General features: G+C 40.6%; 1 protein-coding gene across 4 annotated transcripts in view; it reads right to left on the reverse strand.

The window, feature by feature from the left end:
- PARG (poly(ADP-ribose) glycohydrolase) overlaps positions 1–23,130 on the reverse strand; it is a 126,151-nt gene that overhangs the window by 92,564 nt on the left and 10,457 nt on the right. For 3 of the 4 annotated variants that reach the window (XM_074958740.1, XM_074958738.1, XM_074958742.1), the window contains 4 exons: positions 20,244–20,430; positions 17,558–17,680; positions 15,577–15,660; positions 9,503–9,577 (listed from right to left, as the gene is read on the reverse strand). In XM_074958740.1, coding sequence (XP_074814841.1) covers positions 9,503–9,577; positions 15,577–15,660; positions 17,558–17,680; positions 20,244–20,430 — 469 coding nt within the window. The remainder of the gene's footprint in view (positions 1–9,502; positions 9,578–15,576; positions 15,661–17,557; positions 17,681–20,243; positions 20,431–23,130) is intronic. The other variant, XM_074958739.1, reaches the window with a different exon arrangement.

Raw genomic sequence — 23,130 nt, forward strand, 5'->3', positions numbered from 1 at the left:
ATCAAATAAAGAACTTTAAGAGAAAATTAAACATAAGTTTTAATGACAATAATTAGCGCTTATATTATGCACTTAAAATTTCCAGAAGTGCTGGGCAAACATTACGTACACCTGTCTTTTTGGGAAAGTGAAATAACTTAAAAAAAAAGTTAATAGATCAGATTTCCTCTGGGCATGAAATCCGTCTCAGCTAAGTTTATTTAAATTTATAAATGCCCTCACAGGAGCCTATTGCATAAATATACAGAACACCAATAAAATAATAATAATGGACTGATCATCCCACCTTAACAGAAATTGGGATAATAAAATAAATCCAATCCTTTGCCCACTCAAACACTTCATGGACTTTGCAGCATGCCTAGAAGCTTAATAAATTTGGGATGGCTCCAGAGAGTGGAAGACTGATAGAGCAAGGTCCAAGGGCCTTTCTGAAGAGTCCCCAGATAGAATCCCCCTCCCATTTACAATAAGGAAGCTGTACCGCTATCACTGGTTTCAACTGTGATAATTAGTACAGGACGAGAAGCATCGAACAGGACCTTAGGCATGAAATGTGTGAAATGTTCAAGTAGTCATCACAAGAGACACAATAAGGATATTTATCTAAGCAAAAATACTAAGACAGTGAATAGGTTTGTCAAAATATTGCATGGATTAATTATATATAGTGAACTTCTTATGCTTGAAAGATATGCTACTACACTTTAATTATCTAAAGTCAACTATGAGGTTTATAAGCAGCTTGATCACACATTCATTATCTTATAAACAATAGCACCTAGGTCAGGGGTGGGTAAACTATAGCCCGCGGGCCACATCCGGCCCGCCAGACGTTTTAATCCAGCCCTTGAGCTCCACTGGGGAGTGGGGTCTGGTGCTTGCCCCTCTCCAGCCAAGGACCAGGGTTGGGGGCTGCTCCATGTGGCTCCCGGAAGCAGCGGCATTGCCCGCTCCAGCTCCTACGCGTAGGGGCAGCCAGGGGGCTCCGCTCTGGACGCTGCCCCCGCCCCAAGCGCCACCCCTGCAGCACCCATTGGCCAGGAACTGCGGCCAATGGGAGCTGCAAAGGGCGCCTGCAGATGGGGTACCGTGCAGAGCCTCCTGGCCACATCTCCACGTAGGAGCTGGAGAACGGACACGCTGCTGCTTCCAGGAGCCGCTTGAGGTAAGCGCCACCCGGAGCCTGCACTCCTGAGCCTCCCCCTGTGCTCCAACCACCTACCCTGATCCCCCTCTCACCCGCCAAACCCCTCGGTCCCATCCCAGAGCACCCTCCTACACCCAAAACTCCTCATTCCCAGCCCTACCCCAGAGCCTGCACCCCCAACCAGAGCCCTCATCCCCTCCCGCACCCCAACCCCAATTTTGTGAGTATTCATGGCCCACCACACAATTTCTATTCCTAGATGTGGCCCTCAGGCCAAAAACTTTTCCCACCCCTGACCTAGGTCCTGTTAAATGATTGCATTAAAAACATACAAAAATCAAATGTGATGTACAGTTTATTAAAAGAAAAAAATAAAATAATTAGCCTGACCTAAAACACCCAACAAAACAAAAACAGATAGTAAGGAAACATGTCCCTATGGATTTACCTGGGGAAAATAAACATTGGATCCCCCAGTGACATACGAAAGGCAGCACTAAGTATTTCCTTCCAGTGCACATAGGTGAATTCAACAATACATTGTTCCCCTTGGTATTCCTACTCACTGTCAAGAGATATGTGCAAAAGTATATGCATATGCAAACATATTTTTGTTTCTGCTATCAAATCAGTGTTTCTCAGAGCTTTACGTAGAGCTACAAATTGTAATTAAGTGTTAACTCTTACTCTGTAAGTAATCCGCCATTAAAAGGAATAAATAAGCTAGAAATATTCAGGAATTCATACCACAGAAGCCTCTTTGTGCGTCTTTCAAAATTAATTAGCCATGGCTTTTATAAAATAATCTGAAAATAAAGTACAAAAATGAAGGCACCTTTATTCTTGATGGGCTGGAAAAACATCTTACCTACACACTTTTCCAGATGGTCATATAATGCCAGCCATAACATAACAGATGTTTTATGATTCAGTTCAACATAATTTAAAAGAAACAAATCTACATAACTTCTGATGTTAGTATTTCAGCCTTTCATGCTTACTTGTGCAATTAGTGCTGTGCCTCTCAAAAGCATTTTTGACTTCTTACAAAAAACATAAGAGTAAAAAATCATTCTAATTTCACCTTCAATATTTCACTATTTATGACTTGCTTTCCACCTTGCATTGTCTTTTTTCTTTGCCCCTCACTCTACTGCTCCTTTTAGCTGTGTGATACAACAAATAATTGCATTAGACAGGAGTATCCCTTGTGGATCAGTCAGGACATAGAGGAAAAATAATTCCTACCATAGCACTTTCTCCCCAGACCAACAGGGTTTAACATGGGTTCTACTTTCCCTCACCTCAAAACCACAAAAATTTATTTTAGAACTGCAGCCTCCCAAAAAGAATCCAATACATGGATTAGGAAAAGTGTGTTATGCTCAAGATTTGTTTCAAAGGTTTTAAAGAGAAATCCAAAACACACTACATTTTTTCTTAGAAATCCAAATAAGTTAAATCCAGGAACGCTGTGAGGAAGAAAATCCTCTATTTGGAATCAGACAATGTTAATTCAGGTTAACTGTTTTTTAGAAGCTGTCTGATGTAGAGCATTATTTCAACAATGTAAATTTCACTTTCAAATGTACTAGGTATACAATAAGTGGTAAAATCAAGAGGAATGTCTTAAAACACAAGCTTCCAAAAGCACCCTGAATGCATTAGCACAGGCGACCTTCATTCTGTAATGTATTGTCACATATTCCTGTGAAAAATTGCCACATTAAGCATATTGATTCATTGAGAATATAAGTTATTAGGCAAGTGTTTTGGATTTAATTTAGTGGAACGCTACACAGGAGAGCCATAAAACAAAGCATGTTAGTTTCTGCTGTTTTCAGCAGCTGGCAGAGAGGAAGACCAACATTAGCACTTAAAATGCAAAAAACACTAAATATTGCCACTTCAGCTCAGCACCATTTTCAATTTTCTAATCACAGATAGAATGATAAATTGCAGTTAATATGTTCACCTTTACCTTATTCTGATAGAAATATGATTAAATCCATTACAAACACACAGTCATTGTTTTATCTAGATAAATACTTCCTTCCTCAAATCCCTTTTCACTTTCTAATGACATATGAAACTGCTGAAGATTTCAATCTATAGCACTTTACAGGGCTTGGAAGGCTGGAGGGCAGTATTTTTATTTCTTAAATTCACCCACTCCTCCCTAAAAGACATCTGTATTTATAATATTAAACTGGCTATCAGGATCAGCTAATAAGCCTACTATACTGATCCTACACCACAGACCGGGATACAAAACAGCTCCGTTGACATAAAAGCCACAATGAACCACAAAGAAAACTGCTGCTTATGTAGAATAAAATAGCTATTTTACATCCTCAAGACTGATTTATGTCTCTAAGGAGGTAACTTTGGGAGTTACCTAACTGCATGCCACTTGTTCTACTTATAGGAGGCTTACTTCCTACAAATTTCCTTGTTTTTCCTGCATTTAAGCAAGTTCCCTTTGCGCTGGTTGCCAGGATTTTTAAATAATGTAGATACTTTTTTTTTTTTTAATTGATTTTACAACTGTGTAACAAATGTTTAGAGTATAAGACACTCCCTATCTTGAAGAATTTAAATTATACTCTAAGCCAAATCCCACAAGTATAACTGAGGAAGTATGAGAGTTAACTGCAATATCTAGTCCAGGTAAACATGTATTCCTACATCCAAAAACTATCATCTCAACTTTTTTGCTTTAAAAAAATGAATACTTAGTAATATTCTTTAACACCTTTTAAGAAAAATCCTTCCATCCGAACAGATGTGAGCAAAAGAATACTAGAAATTCAAAAAAGAAAAGGGATTAAGATTAGGTGAATACGGCAGAAGAGACACTACTCTGTCAAAGATGGATTCAATAAAAAAATAAAATAAAACCCACCATATTCCCTAGTTTGAAACATTTAAAAAAAAAATCTCTCTGCATTCAACCTTACTAACCAGCAAAATATGTTTAGCAATGCCAGGCTAAACAATAATATTTCATGCCTTTCAAGATATCAGTTGTCAATGGCCGAAATCCAAGAATTGAGGTTTCCTGTGCAAACTTAAACTACCTCCATTGTATGTATGTATGTATTATAAACTCAAATTATAATTTGTCAGGGCCCCTCAGTGCACAGAATGGACAATGAATGAGGCAGAAAGTTTCAAGTAGAGAAAAAAGATGTTCTCTTGTGTTTAAGGCACTGGACTGGGACACAGCTGAGCTGGGGCTCTGCTACTTCTGTCAGACTTTCAATATGATGTTGGTCCAGACTATGAAAACGAATACACACAATGGGGCCAATTTAAGATTGCACAAGGAACCAAGTTCTGCCATTTCTTAACTTTCAAGTGCTTGACTTTGCAACCTTACCATTGTTATAAAATGTATTTTATATATTCTCAATGAAAGCACCCACATATCTAGCAGAATTATATCCATCTGCTTAGGGCCACCAAATCGTAAGCTCTTGCTCCTGCCCAAGGCCCACAACCAGACTGTGTAATTTAACCCTATAATCAGGTAAGAGACCAAGAATAGTCAATTCAAAAATACTTGGGTATTTTTTATGAGGGCATCACCAAGCCACATCGATCTGATCTCTTAAACACATTTCAGGCTGTATATTGTACCCCCATGCACTTTTCTACAAAGTAACCATCATCCCCATCTTTTACTGTTACTTAACTGAAACAAATGACCTTCAAAAATTAACTAGCTGTATACAGGTTGAGCTGACAGAATTATAAAATGTCAATGGATCACCTGTGCATTATCATTCTGACAGCCAACAGGGGAAGTCCCTTTTGATCTTGCCCTCCTTACATCACTCAGCCTTTGGAATTAGCAGCACCTTTGGCAAACTAGAACTTTGAAACTTTCCCACATGAGAATGATAGAGACACTGGGTTGCGTACAGGAATCTGTTTCTAAACCGGTTTAAAAAGCCAAAAGAGCTTTAATATTTAAAACACTCACCCAAAGGTTTAATACTATCTTAATAAGTATTGCTGTTACAAGGAAAATTAATTTGGATTTTACATTTAAAAATTTAAAGAATGACCCTGTATTTTGACTATATAACAATTAAGAAAATCACAAGCAGATGCACAAGACAAGAATTTGCTAATAGGATAGCATGAAACAAATTAGTGGGTGAGGAGCATTGAGCACACAGAAGATGCATCAGGAGATTGCAATGCCAACATTCTTTGGAATAACATTGTTAAATATTTATTATATACAGATATGGCCTAAAAGTTACACCCAGATACAAACGGGCCCCAATGTGCCATTACAGCAGACAGGGCTATCCAGAGGACAATAGTGGAATGCAGTTAGAATTGTGGAGGCTCAGCTCTTCCGCAAATCAGACCGTACAGGACTTAGTTAAAAAAACCACAGAAAGTAAGCAGTGGCTGTGAGTGAAAACAAAGGTTCTTGTCTTAGTCTCCAGCTCTAACAACAAAATCGCAATTTTATACTTTTTTGTACTAATTTTGACCAATGTTCAGCAAATTATTTCCTCTTCTTAGTCAAGTGACTTGCCACCCCCTGGACTTTTACTACTACAACTAGTTTTGCTTTCATCCCACCCTCTCAAATGGACTTAGTAAATAGGAGAAAGCATCAGTAATCAGTAAAACTGTAAGTGCTAACTCCCAAAGTCAATAGGTTCAAACTCTGCACTTCACTCCAGCTGGCATGTTTAGGTCAATCTGCAATCATCTCCACTGAGTGCCCACAGAAGCTCAGCTTTTCATTCAATAGCTCATGTGCTCTGGTACTGCAAAGTAAGCAAAAGAAGAGGTTTTGATAATTTATGGAACCTTTCAAAGTTTTCATGTTCCTCAGTCCAAAACTGATTTAAAATAATTTCTCGATCTAAAATATATAGTCTTTTTTGTTTGCAGTGTTGTTGTAGCTGTTTTGTTCCCCGGATGTTAGGTGGATGACGTAATATAATTTTCTGGACAAACCTCTCATAGTGAAAGAGACACGCTTTTGAGCTTACTCAGAGCTCTTCTTCAGATTTGTAAGATCAAAAGCTTGAATCTTTAACCACAAGAAGTTGGTCCAGTAAAATATACTACCTCACTCACCTATGACTCTGATAGTTTTTTGGGGAATTCAACTTTTTAACATGTATGAATACATGCATTTCCATGAAATGATTTAGTTATGAGAGTAATGGGGAAGTTAGAAAATTTGGAGAGGGAAATTTTCCTGTGCCATAGCTCTAGACATTTAATTTCTGAACTGGGGGATGGATTTATTCCCTTTTTGTACAATTTATGTGATTTTCATTATTCTTTGTTTAGTATACCAACACACACTATTCAAGCCTAGTCTGCAGCTCAGACTTTGGTACAGCTTTTCTCAATTTCTCTGGGAATCTCACAAATAAATCACTGTTACTGTGTGACAGAAACTGCCTTCCCACCTTTGGATGGATTAATGCCCACTGTAGTTTATTTCCCTATTGTTCCTATCTTCTCCAGTACCAGCTATTACTTACTGCCTCTGGCTGATGATCTCCCAGTCTGATCATCCACAGTTTTTGAACTCCCACAGCATCACTTGCATGCATTATGACAAGCTCAGAAACATTTGTAGCTGTGCAGTATCAGTTTCAAACATTCGAGTGTATTCTTCAATAGTACTTTTGATAAAAAAAACATTGGGGATTGAAACAGGGGGATATTGGTCCTTTAAAGGGAAGAGGCCAGGTCATCTGTGACTGGTCAGTTGACCCCAGCTGAGCTTAAAGCAAGGCACATGTGCCATATATTTGGGTAGAGACAAAGACAGTGAAGGAGTCAGTCAGAAAAAGGGCAGCTGAGAGCTGCCAGAGACCAGGAGACTGTAGGAATTCCCTGAAGGAAGCTATAGGTTACCGGGGCAAGGCTGACAGGAGAGACGTAAGAGGGGTTTGATGACTGACCACTTAGGATGGAGAGCCAGGACTAAAGGCTGAGAGCAGGAGAGGAAGTTGCCTGCTGACTTTAAAGCGGGAGAGCCACGGCCAGAAAGGGATGAATGCAAGAAAGCAGCAGAAGGGTTTGCCAGCTGACCTCCCCAAGGGCCAGGGCCAGGGCCAAAGGGCTGGAGAGGGGTGAAGACAAGAAACAGAGCAGAGGGAGCTGCCGGCTGACTCTCAAGCTGGAGTTGAGGGCCAGAAAGGGCTGATGGGAAATAAGCAGCAGAGGAGCTTACCTTATGGCCTGTCTGAAATGAGAGGTTAATGGAACAGGGGAAGTCATGGATTGCTTCCTGGATGAGGATGAACTTCCAGCAGAGAAGCGTTGTAGGGGGAAGAGGGATGTGTGTTCTCCACTGGGAAGAACAGGGTTGCATCCCTGCTGGAAGGACAGGGATAGCTGTCCTGGCAGAAGATCAGTAGAAGACTAATGAAAAACCCAGGTGTGGTAGAATACACTAGAGTGTGGTATGTCCCAAATTAATGGACTAGAAGTCATGGAATTTTTAAAGAACTACATACACTGTGGGCAAGTAATACATTATGTTTTAAGCCTTCTGTTATGGACTAAATTGCACTAGATTTGGTAATAAACTGGCCCCAATGAGGATATTAGTGAGTAAAGAAAGCTAGTACAGAGTTGCAGGTGACTCTAAAGGAGGGAAATTAAGGCCAGTAGGCCTGTTTTGCCACAACCTGCTGCTGGAGGGTAGCCCCAGCAGGGTCGCCCTATGACAGGGGTTTTCCCACCCCTTTTTTATAAGTTGTTATATTTATTGAAATATTATATTGTTTGACAATATTATAGGGAGCATCTTCAACAGACCAGATTAATTTCTGGTGGTGCAGCCAATGTTGCAAGCCCTGAGTGGTGGAAAGCACACCAGGAGCAAGGATGCAAAAAAATACCCACAACCACTGCTAAGCTAATGGCATGAAAGCTAGCCAATGCAGCCCCAAAAGAAGATGAACTAGGACTAGGAGGGGGCAGCTCCAGAGAGGCCTGAAGAAAGACTGATTCAGCACCTCTTCAAGACAATCTTGACAAGGAGGGCTCCCTATGAACCCATAAGCAGTTTTTACAGCTGCCCTTCTGCAGCAGTGCCACCGCCATGTTGTCCCAGAACCAAATCCCACTCCAATCCAGCTGTCCCTATGAGCATAAGAGAGGTATTGCAAAGAACAGCCTGCTTTCCCACATGGATCAAGTTGACCAAACGTTTTTACATGTACGTACTGTATGAACTTACAAAAGGGCAAACACATGAATTATGAAGAAAACTACTAAACACCAATTGTTTAAATGCACAGCTACTTTTGGATACTTATTGTTCCTCCTATGAAATTTTTGCTTCTGTAAAAATTGGTCAACAAAAGAAAATACATTTTCTTCTATATTTTATTGTAAAGCAGGCATATTTCAAATTTTCTGGCATATCTTTGTAATGGACTACCAAAAACTTCCCAACAAGTCCATACCATATTAAAAATTCTCCTTTATAAAACATTTATTTTGACTATAACATTCAATACAAATCAAATTCAATTTCAACCATACCTGAATTACCTACTGGAGAAGCCCCCGGCTGGAGACCCATCCATAATTTTTATCACCAAAACAAAGGCAGTCTTGTGTATTTTCCAAATACATTTCTTTCTCTCCTTCCAACTCAGAATCTGTGTCTTTTTTGGAGCTCTTAAACTCAAGATACAAACCCTTTCTTTGTAGTCTATTTAAGTTCTTGTACTGCCTTCATCAACATGGCATCTGAGCACTTTGTAGAAGTGCATTAAGCAATGTTACTAGCATCTGTCACCTGTAGCTCTCTTCCCCCATCCTCTTGCCAGGGGGAAAGTTTGAAGATAGAGCAATTGCCCCATCTTCACAAGGGTTTGTCTAAAGTTTGAAATCAAGACCTCCCGTACCTTAAAAGAAAAATATACTGCTAGACTTACAACCAGTCTCTGTGTCAGGGAATGAAACTGGGGAGAAACATAAAAATAAGTTTCTTTTTAGTACAATGTTTCTTTAGAAAAACACAATAGAGTTTACTAACAAATCTGGCAGCATAGCAGGATGATCACAGATTTTTTCCTGGAAGCAAACGGTTCAGGAATGCTCTAAAACTTCTGAGCTAGTCATGCAAAATCTAGAATGAAGCAAATGCCTCGTATGCACTAACCACTGTAGCTACCATGGCCAACCAAAGTATTACATTTGGGCCAGTTATAGAAATGTACAGCTCGTGACTCTTGTTAGAAGGGAAAATGAAAAAAAAGTAACACCAGATATACAGTAAATATAGCCAGAATTCATTGAATTATCTTTTAGATTTTCAGTTTTGAAGTAAACTTTCTTTACCTTATCACAGAAGTCAGTAAGAGCAGTAAAGTCCCACTTCTTGGCATAAGCAACATTATATCTCAATATAGCCTCCTATGGGGAAAAAAAAAACACACATACTGGAATAATAAATACAGATTCTTGGTTGGCATATGACAATTCACTGAAGTTTATCTTTTTGAAGAAACAGCACCATCTACTGGCAGAAAAGTATCTTAACACACAACAAACTTGCTATCTTGGAGCCTCACCTGAAGGCTTTATATAGACAAAAAACTCCCCTTGAAGTTGTCAGGAGCTTTTGCATGTGTAGGGCACTAGAGAATCAAAAGCATAGCAAGGTTAAGCAGAACAATTAAAAACAGAGAAACAAGGACCAGGCCTAAACATAATCTTACCAAAAATAATTCCAAGAAAAACTGACTTAGTTCTTAATTTACTCTTTGTGTGTGTGTATTTGACTTTATGATTTCTTTTTGTCTAATTTAAACTCATTTTGTTTTTGTTTTTTTAAACAAAGAACAACATTTCTAAAATATCAATTTTACACTGCTTCAAGAAATTAGTCAGCCTCAAAACACACGCTAGGAATTGTTGACAAAAAAATAATTTAGTAGTTGCTATGTCATTCATGAAACATAAAAATTGAGCATTTTCTTTAGTCATCACAGGGCACAGAGGCTTTTTTTTTTTTTAATTGTTTTTTAAAAAAGGTTTAAAGCCTTTCCAGCAGCCTCATTTCTTGTGAAATAGAAATAGAAGCAGGAATTCCTGACAGCCCTGAGCTCCAACAGATTGATGTGCAGATTGGTTTTCTGAGCTGTCCATTTGCCCTGAAGCATGAGAGCACTGAGATGAGTTCCCCATCCCAATAGCGATGCATTGGTCGTTAAAGTCAGTGATGTAATTGGGCGACAGAAGAGAATGTCCATGAATATGTTGAATTGATCTTTCCACCAATCCAGGGAGTTCCTCACTTATAGAGGAACAGTCACCTGTCTGTCCAAGGTGTTTCTGACTGGAGAATATGTCATTCTGAGCCAACCTTGAAAACAGAGCAAGGGCCAGGAGGCTGGAAGACAGCACTGCTTCATAGGAATGGCCCTTGGAAGACCAGGATTGGCTCCTGTCAGAGGTAAACAGCCACTACCACCACAACCTTGCAGAAACAGCCTTGGGACAGAGGAGATACTGAAGGGAAGTACTCTGGAAATGATCCTGTCTACAGTGAATCATAAATATTTCCTGTGCGAAGGGTGTATCATTATATGGAAACAGGCATCTTGTAGGTCGAGAGCTGAAAACCAATCCCCCTTCTCTAGTGAAGTAATTATAGCTGCCAGAATCGCCATCCTGAACTTCTGAGGCTTTACAAACTTGTTCAGAACTCTTAGATCAAAGATCAGTCTCCGCCCTCCATCCTTCTTTCATATGAGGAAATACTTTGAGTAAAACCTCTTGCCCCTCTGAGGGGCAAGGACTGGCTCTGTTGCTTCTAAACAGAGGAGTTCACCTTCCATCTTAATACAACTTCATGAAAGGGGTCCCTAAAGAGCAATGGGGAAGGGGAATTGAAAGGAGGGAGTGACGTACAATGGATGATATAGTGTGCTGTTGTAACCTCTATAACCCACTTGTCTGTAGTAATTCACCTCCAGGCATGCTGGAAATCAGAAAGGCAGTCCCCAAAGAGAGGGTGGAGGGCAAACAGTTGCAGCTGTAAAACCAGAGATGCAGGAGGATCCCAACTCTCAACCAGCCTCTCAAAACTGCTGCTTAGGAGATGGTTGAGTGGTCATGGAGGGCAGGTGGGCTGTCCTTTTTCTCTGAAACTTATGTCTTTTCCTGCGGCGTTCAGTGGACCTATGGAATCCAGAGAACTGATCAGGACGTGATCTCCAGTCAGCTTGTGACCTACTAAACTATCTCTTATTAGTAGGTATATATATGCCCAGGGAATATAAAGTAGCTCCAGAGTCCTTCAGTGTATGCAAAGACTCATCTGTTGTCCCCAAAAAAAGCCTACAACCACTGAAAGGGAGGGCCTCAACAGTTTTCAGTACTTCTCTTGGAAATCTCAAGAGCTGGAGCCATCATGCCCTGCGCATAACTACCACCATGGAGATGGACCTGGCAGCAGTGTCCACAGCAACTAAGGATGTTTGAAGAGCAGTCCTGGCCAATAATTGCCCCTTTGAAATGGACTGGAATTGCTCCCCATGTTCCTATCCCAGGTGTTCAATAAAAGCCATCAATTTATTATAGTTTCTGAAATGGATTGTTTGATAGTTCATGATCCTGAACTGCAGGATTGCTGATGAATAGGACTTCTGTCCAAAAAGTTCAAGTCTCTTATGGTCCTTGTCATGTGGAACAGAAATGGAGAAGTGCTGCCTGCCCTACTTGTTTACTGCATCCACTACTAGGGAGTTTGGTGGAGGGTGGGAGAACAAGAAATCAGAGTCCTTAGGGGAAATATAATATTTTTTGTCTGCCCTTTTACACATGGGTGGAATAGTAGAAGATGTTTGCCATAGAGTCTTAGCGGGATCCAGAAGTGCCTCACTGATAGATAATGCCACCTGGAGGGTGTTGTTGACAGTAGAATATCTAACAGCTTATGACGTGTTGTGAATCCCAGACCTCTTCAAGTGGAATTTGAAGAGTGTCAGCTACCTTCTTTATGAGGTCTTCAAATTGCTGAAAATCACTGGCCCTGGAAGATGGTGGAGGCAAAACTGCTTCGCCTGGAGAAGAGGATGAAATTGGTGTTTGAGGGTGATTTCTTCATCTGCCCTGGGCTCCTGTTCCTAAAAAGTGTCTCTTCCTGGGGTGAGGAGGGTATGGGGTGGCTGGTTGAGGAGGAGAGGACTGAACAACCCTACTCTTGTGTCTAGAGAATTGCTGTCAGTAAGCAGCCCAGGGATCCTAGTATGCCCATTGAGGGGGGCCCATACAGGAGTGGGGGTGGCATATAGGGTTAGTTCCACCACCCTTGATGATGGTTACACTCTTCCCTATGACTGTCAAAGAATGGGTTCCTGACAGGCTATGTTGGGGAACCCTGGACTCAAATAGAAGACCCCTTCATCCTCCTCAACACTGTCCGATGGAGGAGCATAGAAAAGGATGGAGAATCCTGAGGTACAGGGGGACTACAGCAGTCTGGAGACCGAGGTCTCAGTACTGAGAGACACTCAGTACTGACGAGGAACTGGGATTCCGGCTCATATGTTATGGATAGGGCCCTACCAAATTCACAGTCCATTTGGTCAATTTCATGGTCATAGGATTTTAAAAATCATAAATTTCACAATTTCAGCTATTTAAATCTGAAATTTCACAGTGTTGTAATTGTAGGGATCCTGACCCAAAAAGGAGTTGGGAGGGGGGGTTGCCAGGGGGTTGGGGAGGGTACTGCTACCCTTACTTCCCCACTTCTGCAGGTGGCAGCACTGCCTTCAGAGCTGGGCAGCTGGAGAGCAGTGGCTGCTGGCCGGGAGCCTAGCTTTGAAAGCAGAGCCGCCGCCATCAGCAGCGCAGAAGTAAGGCTGGCATGGCATTGCCACACTTACTCCTGTGCTGCTGCCTGCAGAGCTGGGCCCTCAGTCGGCAGCCGCCACTCTCCGGTCACCCAGATCTGAAGGCAGCAGTGCAGAAGCAAGGATGGCAAAAGCATGACCCCCCTAAAATAACCTTGCGACCCCCCCCTGCAACTTTTTTTGGGTCAGAACCCCCAATTTGAGAAACCCTGGTCTCCCACATGAAATCTGTATCACAGAAGGTAAAAGCACACAAAAGGCCAGAGACCATGGCAGGAGACCAGATTTCATGGTCCATGACGCGTTTTTCATGGTCGTGAATTTGGTAGGGCCCTAGTTATGGACAAGTCCCTCACATATCTGAACTCTTGAGGTACCGAGTAGGGAAGCTGTACCAATGTGGTAGCTATGGACATGGTAGCCAAAGCTGACGGTATCACCGATGGCAGGTATACCAGCGTAGACACTAATGGAGTCTGGCACCATTGCTTCCTCAGTACCGAGGGTGCCAAATGGGTAGGTGCTGACATGGGCCTGGAACTGACAGTACCGGACAACGGTGTTTATGCTTTCCCTCCTTCTCCCTGTCAGAGCCATGTCTCTCCCTCGAGCTCCAGGGCTTTCTGGCTCCACCAGTACCAGATGAGGAGTCCTTCTACTCAATGGTACTAAGCCAGGAGGTCAAGGCATTGGAGACTGTAGCTCTTCAAAGGGGACTGGGCTTTTCTGGAGCAGGCTCTTTCAGATGAGAGTCCACGCTCCTTTTCTAGGAGCCTTTCAGAAGCCTCCAACAACATTCACTTCTTAAGGGGAGCCTGTGCCAAGGGGGAAGGGGGCGGGGGGGAAGAAATCTCCTGACCTGACCCAGACACTGAAGCGAGCACTCAAACATTAACAGTCTGAGCTTAACCTTCTTGTTCTTCCTTGTCCTCAACTTGAGGAATAGGCAGAAATTGCACTCCCCCAAACAATGGGTACACTTAGAGTGGCTATTGCTCACAGGTATAGCCTCTCCGAAGGAAAGGCAACATTTGAAGCCTGGAGAGCCAGGCATGTCCTGTCAGAAAGACAAGGCTCCCCAAGGAAAAAGAGAAGGGGGGGGGGGAAACCAATCCTCTCACTACTAACACTCACTAACTAACTACTACTAACAATGACCTACGCTCACAAAACTTAAGCTATAAATATAATTTGAAATAACTGAGGCACGCTCAAGGAGCACATGCTAGAGCTCCATCTGAGGCCAAGGCGGTAAAAAAGGAAATGAGGGCAGTTTTCCCAAGCATCCATCTGTGGCTTCAGTGTCCAGCACAAGGAGGCATATGGCGCACATGAAGGCTGAACGAGTACTGTTACTGGAAAAATCTCCAAACAAGGGCTTGAGAAGCAAATGTGCAAGGAGGTATGTTTGGGGAAGTTACAGTGCAGCTTGCTGAGGAAAAGGCACTAGAGAAAATATTTATGAGAATTTAGAAGAATACCACTTATGTCTCTTGCTCATTTTCAGTATCTCCATTTACATCTGAAAACTGGTACACAAGGCCTGCTACTTTTGAGTGAAAAGCAGTTCAGAGTGTTAAAAATGCCATGGTGCTCAGTGAGGACTTAGAATGGAATCTGCTCTTTGCTTGGTCCAAAATAGCGCAAATCTGGGGACCATCTCGGTACTCTGCATGTGTCCTCTGTTGAATGGAGTTTTGGAGAGGGCCGAGGATGTGCTTCCTACAACAATGAAGGGGAAGAAAGGAATTTTTGTAGGTAGCTGATGACATGTTGAAATGATTATTTAACGCTGCTGGCATTTTATTGTGTTATGGCATCTAGAGACTTGAACTAGCGTCTTTATGATTTAAATAAATACAAATAACCACATTAAAAAGAGAAACTGCCTGATATGTGTTTTGGACCTACCTCATACAAAACTAACCAGAAAATGAAGGAAGGCGCGCACACACAAGCCAAATCTGACCTAAATTCTATTTTTTCCAGCTTTCTTCCACATTTGAATGGTCTAGCCTATTAAAACAATTAGATGGTAGGTTAAAATTCTGTATTCAAATTTCAAACCCATGAGCAGGTAGGATTGGTTTCTTTTTAAATTGCTAAATCAACAGTTCCTTTAAAAAGGAAAAACAAACAAAAAACAAAAAGTGACTTAAGGATAATGCTGTTGGGCATTTATTGTGTTTAACCAGGCAATGAGGAAAATAGCTCTGCTACTACACTACATAAAGGGATACCATCATTTAAAAAAAAAATATATCACATTCCTGCCTGCTATGTTTCTTTAAACTAATGTTATCAAACACACCTAAGGGAACAAAGTGATTAGAGAAAAAATATCTGTTTTTCCAGAATCTTTACTTTGTGCATTTGACAGCACATTTTGCAGAATGAGTTTCACATTTCCCACTGTATGGTCACTTTCTTCAGTTGTTTATGTGGGTCCATTCATCAGCAGAGAAAAAAAAGAAAAGAAAACTAGGATTGGCAAAGGCACTCCTAGACAGATATAGGACCATTGACTTTATTTTAGATTGCTGGCCTTACCTTCAAATCATGTGAGCTGGTGAACTTATTAAGTAGTGCAGTCTGGATTAGCTCCCATCGGCTTCCAGCAGTCCTATCACCATTCTTTAAAAAATAAAATAAAAAACATGAACAAAGCAAAGAAAACACTTCAGCTAATAAAACTGTATTCGACCACCCAAGCCAAAAAGCATGTAGCAGTAAAATATTCAGTGTCATTGACAGTATACCACAGTACAATTGTAGAGGGGAGAAAAGGAAAAGGGGTTCTCTATTTGCCTACTTTTAGAAAGAACTATGCTTTGAGCACTTGTGTAATTTGCTAATTAATGTCTCAAATCACACTGAATTTTGCTTTAAATTTTTTTTTTTTTTTAAATTGGGACATTTGTTAAACGATATATAATGTGCTCTCCTTCATACTGACCACACTGTTAGTCTTTTCTATACTACCCCCTCAGCCATAAATAATGCATTAATGGACCTTAATGCAGGAAATGGTTGACCAAAACATTATTAAAGGAGACCACTGTTGGAAGAAGTGAGCTTAATAGCTGAAGACCCTCCACCAGAAACAGTCTGCCTCTAGACCCAAAGGTCGCACATCCATGAACAGTAGGCAAAAGTGCCTCATATATCCTCTCAACCACCAAAATGGTAAAGCGGCAAAGAGAAAGTCCCTAAATGAGCCAAGTCCCAAATCACGTAGGGCTTTACAGATTACAAACACCACCATCAATCACACCCAGAATCAGAAGGAAAGCCAATACAATTCACAAAAACAGAGGTATTCTATGCTCATTATACTAGGCAAGGAAAGGTGGTATCATCAAAGCACTAGGAAACGAAATTGCTAGTGAAGATCTGGACCATCTGGAAACGGAGGTGAGAAATGGGAGGGTTATAATTAGCAAGGTGAGAGATATGACCAAGACTTGAACAAGAGTTTCAGCAGTAAGGATAAAGTGGATATTTGATTATGACATAATATGGCTAGAGTTATAAAATCCCCCAAAATCTCCTTTCACACTCAGAATATTAATTCAACAATTCATACTTCAAAAGCAGTCATTTTTTCTAGTATAGATAGGGGGATTAAGGTACAGAAAGTCTGGCTCATTCTTCCACATACTTAAATTAAGGCCACATGCCTAAAGAGAGAAAAAGATACTTGGAAAAACTCCAATGCTTACTCTGTGCAAACACAGGCAATTTTCATGAGGCTGGTATGAGGGGGCTGGGCAAGATACTTTACCTCTTCAGAGTCATGCTAATGGTCTTGTCTAAGTGGTGCCATAGGGTTTTCATGAATCCTTTTCCTATGAAGCACCAATTCATTAGTTATTAATTTTTCAGCTGCAGCAAAAATACCACAGCGGAGAAAGTCAAAAAGCCTTTAGGCTATAGACATGTGTGACAGCTGTCAAGAGGCAATATAATTTGGTCTCCACACAGGTCCATCTCCAAAAATTTGTTAACCTATAACTAAGGGATCTCTCAATCACAAGTCTCCCAAGTGGTAACAGGATACTCGTATCAAAAAATCTTTAACCTCGCAAGACTAGGCCATTTGTGGTTTAGCCAGTAACATAATAAAGAAGATACACTTGAAAACTATGAACACATGTACACTGAGTGACAAACTATAACCGAACCAATCTCATTCTGCAAGGTGAATGGTCATCCCCAATAGGATTGGGGGGGAAGGGGGGGGAAGGCTCTCCTTTTTTCCATGCCCAACCTGCCCCTCAGCCTTTTTCCCTACCATGTATACTATTCATCACACAGATGGCTAAATGAATTATTGGCTGGCAGAAGAGTTCTCTTCTTCTGTCTGAAGCTTAGCTACCAGACCAGATAGACCAGTGTTCTGGTTCAGTATGGCAAACTGAACATCTACAACTGTAGTAGAAGGGAGGGTCACAACTCCTTAGCATATCTGTCTCACTTTTATTGCCCAAACTTTCATTCATATTTGTAAGGAAATTTTTTTTTATCTTACCTCATCCTCTACAGGGTATAAGTTTTGTTCTGAACAAGGCATTTTAACATGTTTATTATCCCACAAATCTTTATAATGAGTTGGAAAAGGTTTGGGCACCTCTTCTTCCCTCAATAGATCGACCTGCAACAAAGAATAGAAAGAAAATTCATGCTATGCAAAGTGCTTGTGAAAGCTATCTAAACAATAAGAAACAGAAATCCTCATGAAAAGTGAGTACACAGCCAAATTTTGGCCACAAATCCTTTTCCACACGTTCCATCAAGTTTAACAGCAACTATACCCAAACATCTAAGAGCAGGCATTGACCCATATTATATAGTCTTAGACATAACTCTGGTTACGTGTACACTACCGCTGTAAGTCAACCTAAATTACACAACTCCAGCTAGTGAATAACATAGCTGGAGTTGACATAGCTTAGGTCGACTTACTGCGGTGTCTACACCGTGCTGGGTCGATGGGAGACATTCTTCCATCAACTTACCTTGCTCTTCTTGTTCCCAGTGGAGTACCAGGGTCGATCGGAGAGTGCTCTGCCGTCAATTTAGCAGGTCCTTCACTAGACCCGTTAAATCGACTAGCGGTGCATCAATCCAGCAGTAGTGTAGACATGGCCTCTGACACACACATTTGTGTAACACTGCTCCTGCCTGGGCTTTCTGTGGGGATTGAACCCACGACCTCTGGATCTAAAACAGAGTGCAGCTACTGCTTGAGCTAAAGCACCTGGTCAAATAGGTCAGCAGTAGTAGACTCAAACTTCTGTATGCAGTCTAGCCACCAGAAGGGGACAAAAAGCCACACTGTGCTGGTGTGGGTTACACTTGTTTTCAGTTTAAGACACTAGGACATTATAGTAAGAAAACAATCATTTTGGTGGAGAAGACACTTTCATTACAAATTGATCATTTTCAGGTATTTACATAACATTTTCTGAAATTATTTCTCTTTGGGCTGGAGGAGCATACTTCCCCTTTTAAGAGGCAGGCTTGAACCTACAACCAAGACAGGCTGGGTGTAATAAAGGAGGCCCCCTGCCCAACTTAGGGCTTGGTAATTTAAACAGGAACAGGAAACTGAGCAGGAGGAATGGGTCTAGAAGCCCTCCAGGCTGCAAAGGACAGTAGTCTCTCCCTCACGCTCCAGAGGGCTAGCCTAACCCAGCTAGAGGATTTCTTTGTGGACTTTTAGTTTGGAAATTCTGAAACAGGGTCATCTGGTAAGGGCCTATGAACTGCTGTTACAACTGCTCCTTCCCTAAGACCTTATTAAAGGGGATATACATATGTTGTTTCAGCTTACCCTTGCAGGGATTCTTTACAGTGGATTTACTGATAGATACAGTCGGAAACATTGAGGCCGGGTGTATCTGCTGCACATACCTGGCCACAAGGGGCACACAGGGAAAGCACACACCTTTTACAGGTGAAAAGCTATTCATTTTTATACACAGCCCAAAAGTGGATTAAAAAAAACTGTACAATTTAGTTTGGCATCTTTTGAGCCATTAGAATGCAGAAAATTATTTTTTCATGCTTTTACAAAATGTATTATATGCTGTTCTGCTTTCTAATAACTCAAACATGGATATATTTTAAAAACTCCAGACATAGCACATTTGTAATTCATAGTGTGATATTACTGGGTGAGCTTCTCTGGCCTGTGTTATGCAGGAGGTCAGACTATATGATCATAATGGTTTCTTCTAGCCTAACATTCTAAGAAAAAGTGTGATCATTTTAGTGCACTTTGAAATAAATGTAATATATGCAATCATTCCAATGTCTGATCACCTGCTAGGGATTTTTCCCCTCTAAAAATAAAGAATACTGAAAGCTATTCTAAGCCAATATGGCTGGAAATTTATATACAGAAAAGTCACACAATTATGGTTCCAAATGTAGCCATAATTATGTGTATGGACAACACACTCTATTATTGCACATGGTGATAACTAGTTGTGGATACAGTGGGATATATATTTAAAATTCCTGACTTTTCTGATAGTAAATTCTATTTATAACATTGCATTAACAGTTGAACACCTTATAGACCACATGCCTTTTAAGCAACATGTAAGTCAAATAAATGTCAATTTATTGAGAATGAATGCGATTTTCTTTACCTGTGCTTTGTGACATCCTGCCAGTTTATCATATATTTCACTTTAACAATTATTTTACTGTACTTTATTTCAAAGAGAGAGACAGAGACAGAGACAGACAGATATATGTGCTAGGTTAGTATTGGATGCAAGGCTAAGATTCCTTTATACTCCTCTTCACTCGTTCACTTTTATACCTTGAATCCAAAATGGAGAAATTTTGAAAAGAGAAAACATTGACCAATTCTGGATACAGATATACATCCTGCAGTTCCCAGAACCTGGAAGTCAAATGGGGAGGCACAAACCTATCTAAAATAAAAGTTTGTCCCATAAGGGCCAGAGTCAAAATCTTAATCATGTTTCTGCAGCCCTACTCAACCAAACTGTAAGACCTCTGTATCACAGAAGGCAAGGCATCTTTAAGCATCTTAGATACTCTAGCTAGCTTTCCATGAGAAGTCAAAAGTTTCCACAACCAGGTAAAGCTGCAAAACTGATAAATGGCAGGATATCAGTCTTATGCCATCAATTTAATAAGAAGGTTGTGTTTTCAAATAATATTTTGAATTATCATACTCTGATGGTCACTGTGTGATTGGTTGATGGTCTCAAATGAGGAAGACGAGCCCCACACACAGGCATTCTCCTCATCTCTTCAATAGGTGTCCCAAACCATTTCTTATTAGTGGGAAGTGAAGGTGGGATATATTTAGGAATCTTCCTTCCCGGCCTTTGGTGTTTGAATTCACAAGGTTCTTTTCTGCTGTTAAAATAAAAAGAATATATTGAAGCACATCTTATTTACAATGGAAAACTCTATTGCTAAACGTATGTATTAACATTAGATTTCAAACTAAATTTATGTCACTTAAGCAGTTTCTTTTCTAAAATACTTTTTAACAGCATCCAAAACACAGCAAAAGCTGAATCCAGAAACACCTTGTTTTCAGCAACATGCACAGTTTTCCATAGTGTTTTGTTGCATAGTCAACAGCAGAAAAGCCATCCTCAAAACTACTCCAAATATTGTAAACTTTATGGAATGGAACACAATCCTTAGCCAGGGGCATTGGTCCCATTATGGTCCCCATTAACAGGAGTCTAAGTATCAGTTTAATCATTAACTTTACATGTTCAATGCAATATTCTATTTATACATGAAAAGTGCTTTTACCATATGAACGCATCAGGACACCGTATTGGACAACAGCTTTCTCAAGATGACATTTACCTGTACCACCAGCTCCCCAGACACTACCAGGGGTATGGAACACATTGACTCCTAAGTCAGTAGTTTGAACAGCCTTTGTATTTGTATTTGTCCTCAAACAGCAGCAAAACAGTTCCAGTGTATTCCACCTGTGTACTAAGGCTTAAGCAGACACTGTAGAGACCTGGCACAAATCATCAGTTGTAGAACTTCAGAGTGATTACAGATCTCAGTTTAACAGACAAGCAACATCCTATCTGAATACCAAAAAAAGGTTTATCAAGGAGGAAGCACAAACTGAGTGTTCAATCAGAAGTAGAGATGCATATTCAGAAGTGCTTGAGCATTCACAGCTGCCATTAAAATGAATGGGAGCTACAAATGCTCTTACACATTTCAAAATCCAGCTCTGCCTTTCACCTTATGTAGGTAATGATTTACAGCCACTTTGCATGTGCATAAGTGACTACACAAAACGTAGGGCAATAGTGAATTGGGCCTAATACACAAGGAAAGATTATAGAAACAAGCCCAAACTTTGTTCTCTGTTACACTGGCATTACTTCAGACTTACACAGGTAATTTAGAGCAATAATTTGACTCAATTTCTTGAAGCTGGCAGGGGCTAAATTAACCAAAGAGTCTCCAGAAACAAGACTGATTTTGGTGAACACTTCATTATTTATTAACTCATTGCCCAAAAGTCTGCTCAGTGCCCAACAGATACAAGAGATAGCATCCTGAAGCTTTGTTTGAATCTAGATTTACTAAAACAAATAAATATATACACACACACACACACGTGTATATATATATATATATATATATATATATATATATATATATATATATACACACACACACACACATACATACATACATAAACTTGTGAGGAAATTCCCCTTGTGCAAGACTCATTTGTTACGGTAAGGTGAGCATCTCTACCAGACTATACAATGAAATACAGACGATCCAGAGGTCTCTGTGCTAATCTATTTCATATAAAACCAACAGTTGTAATGGATGGGTGGCAATTCATTCCATGGTCTCATTAAAATCTGGTGGACTCATTCATTATCAGCCACTAAGGCAAAAAATTTTTTTTAAAAAATCCCAATTTGAACTTTCTTCAGAAGTCAAAAGATCTGCATAACAATTTTGACAAACTATATTACTAATTTCTTCTGTTAGATTAGACCTCCAAGAAATTAACTAGCTCTGTTTATCAGATTTTAGCCAAGAAAATTGCTACAGATAAGCAAATGCCACCTGAAGAATGGATTTCTATTATCTAGTAACTTGACTCAAAGATGAAGTACAGAAAATTTCAGAAGTTTGAGAAAGTCCTGAAAAGTAAGGGCATGTCTACACCAAGAGGTAGAGTAAAATAAAAACTGGGACTCAACCTTAAGTACAATGTGCACCATGAAGTAGTGAAACTATAATAAAAGTGTGCACATAGTTTTAGATACATACTGAAGAGCCAAGGCAGAAAACAAAGTCTTGAATTATATTATTACTCAGTAAAAAAGTCAGAAGCTTCCAAGTATTCTGTTTCCATGGAATAGGCATAGCATACAATACTCTAGTGAAGCAAGGTTTCTGCTGCTTAAAAAATTAAGATCTACTTCATTAAAAACTTACATTTCTACTTGCACAAGTGATTTTTTACCAATTGCTGCTCTTTGCTATTGAGAACAGACGCAGTGCCACTGGCAGATGTAGCTTAATATCGAGCTAAAATACAGTATGTCATATAGTCAAGCAAACAACACAACACAAATTGCTAGTATGTCCACTTTATTACTCAGAATTTACACTGGTGAAACTGAAATTGGAATCTGGCCCAAATTCATTCACTGTCCTCTATGATCTAATTTAACAAAAAGATTTTGTACACTGTATTGAAAGGGATCTGTTCTTCCCTCAACTCCATTAATGCCAATGGGAGTTACCTGCACTTGTTAAGGAGAAACAGACTCTTTAGAACAGAGGTGGGCAAACTACGGCCCGCGGGACTGTCCTGCCTGGCCCCATAGCTCCTGGCCAGGGAGGCTACCGCCAGCCCCTCCCTCACAGCCACGCCGCCACGCGGGGAGCACTCTGGTGCGCCACTCCTGCCAGGCAGAGCAGCTTGCACCCACCCACCCACCTCCCAGGCTTTCTAATAAGCTAGTCCTGCCGCTCTGAGCAGCATAGTAAGGGGGCGGGGAGAGGGGGGGTTGGATAAGGGGCAGGGAGTTCTGGGGGCAG

This window comes from Natator depressus, chromosome 7, assembly GCF_965152275.1.
Source record: "Natator depressus isolate rNatDep1 chromosome 7, rNatDep2.hap1, whole genome shotgun sequence".
NCBI lineage: Eukaryota > Metazoa > Chordata > Testudines > Cheloniidae > Natator > Natator depressus.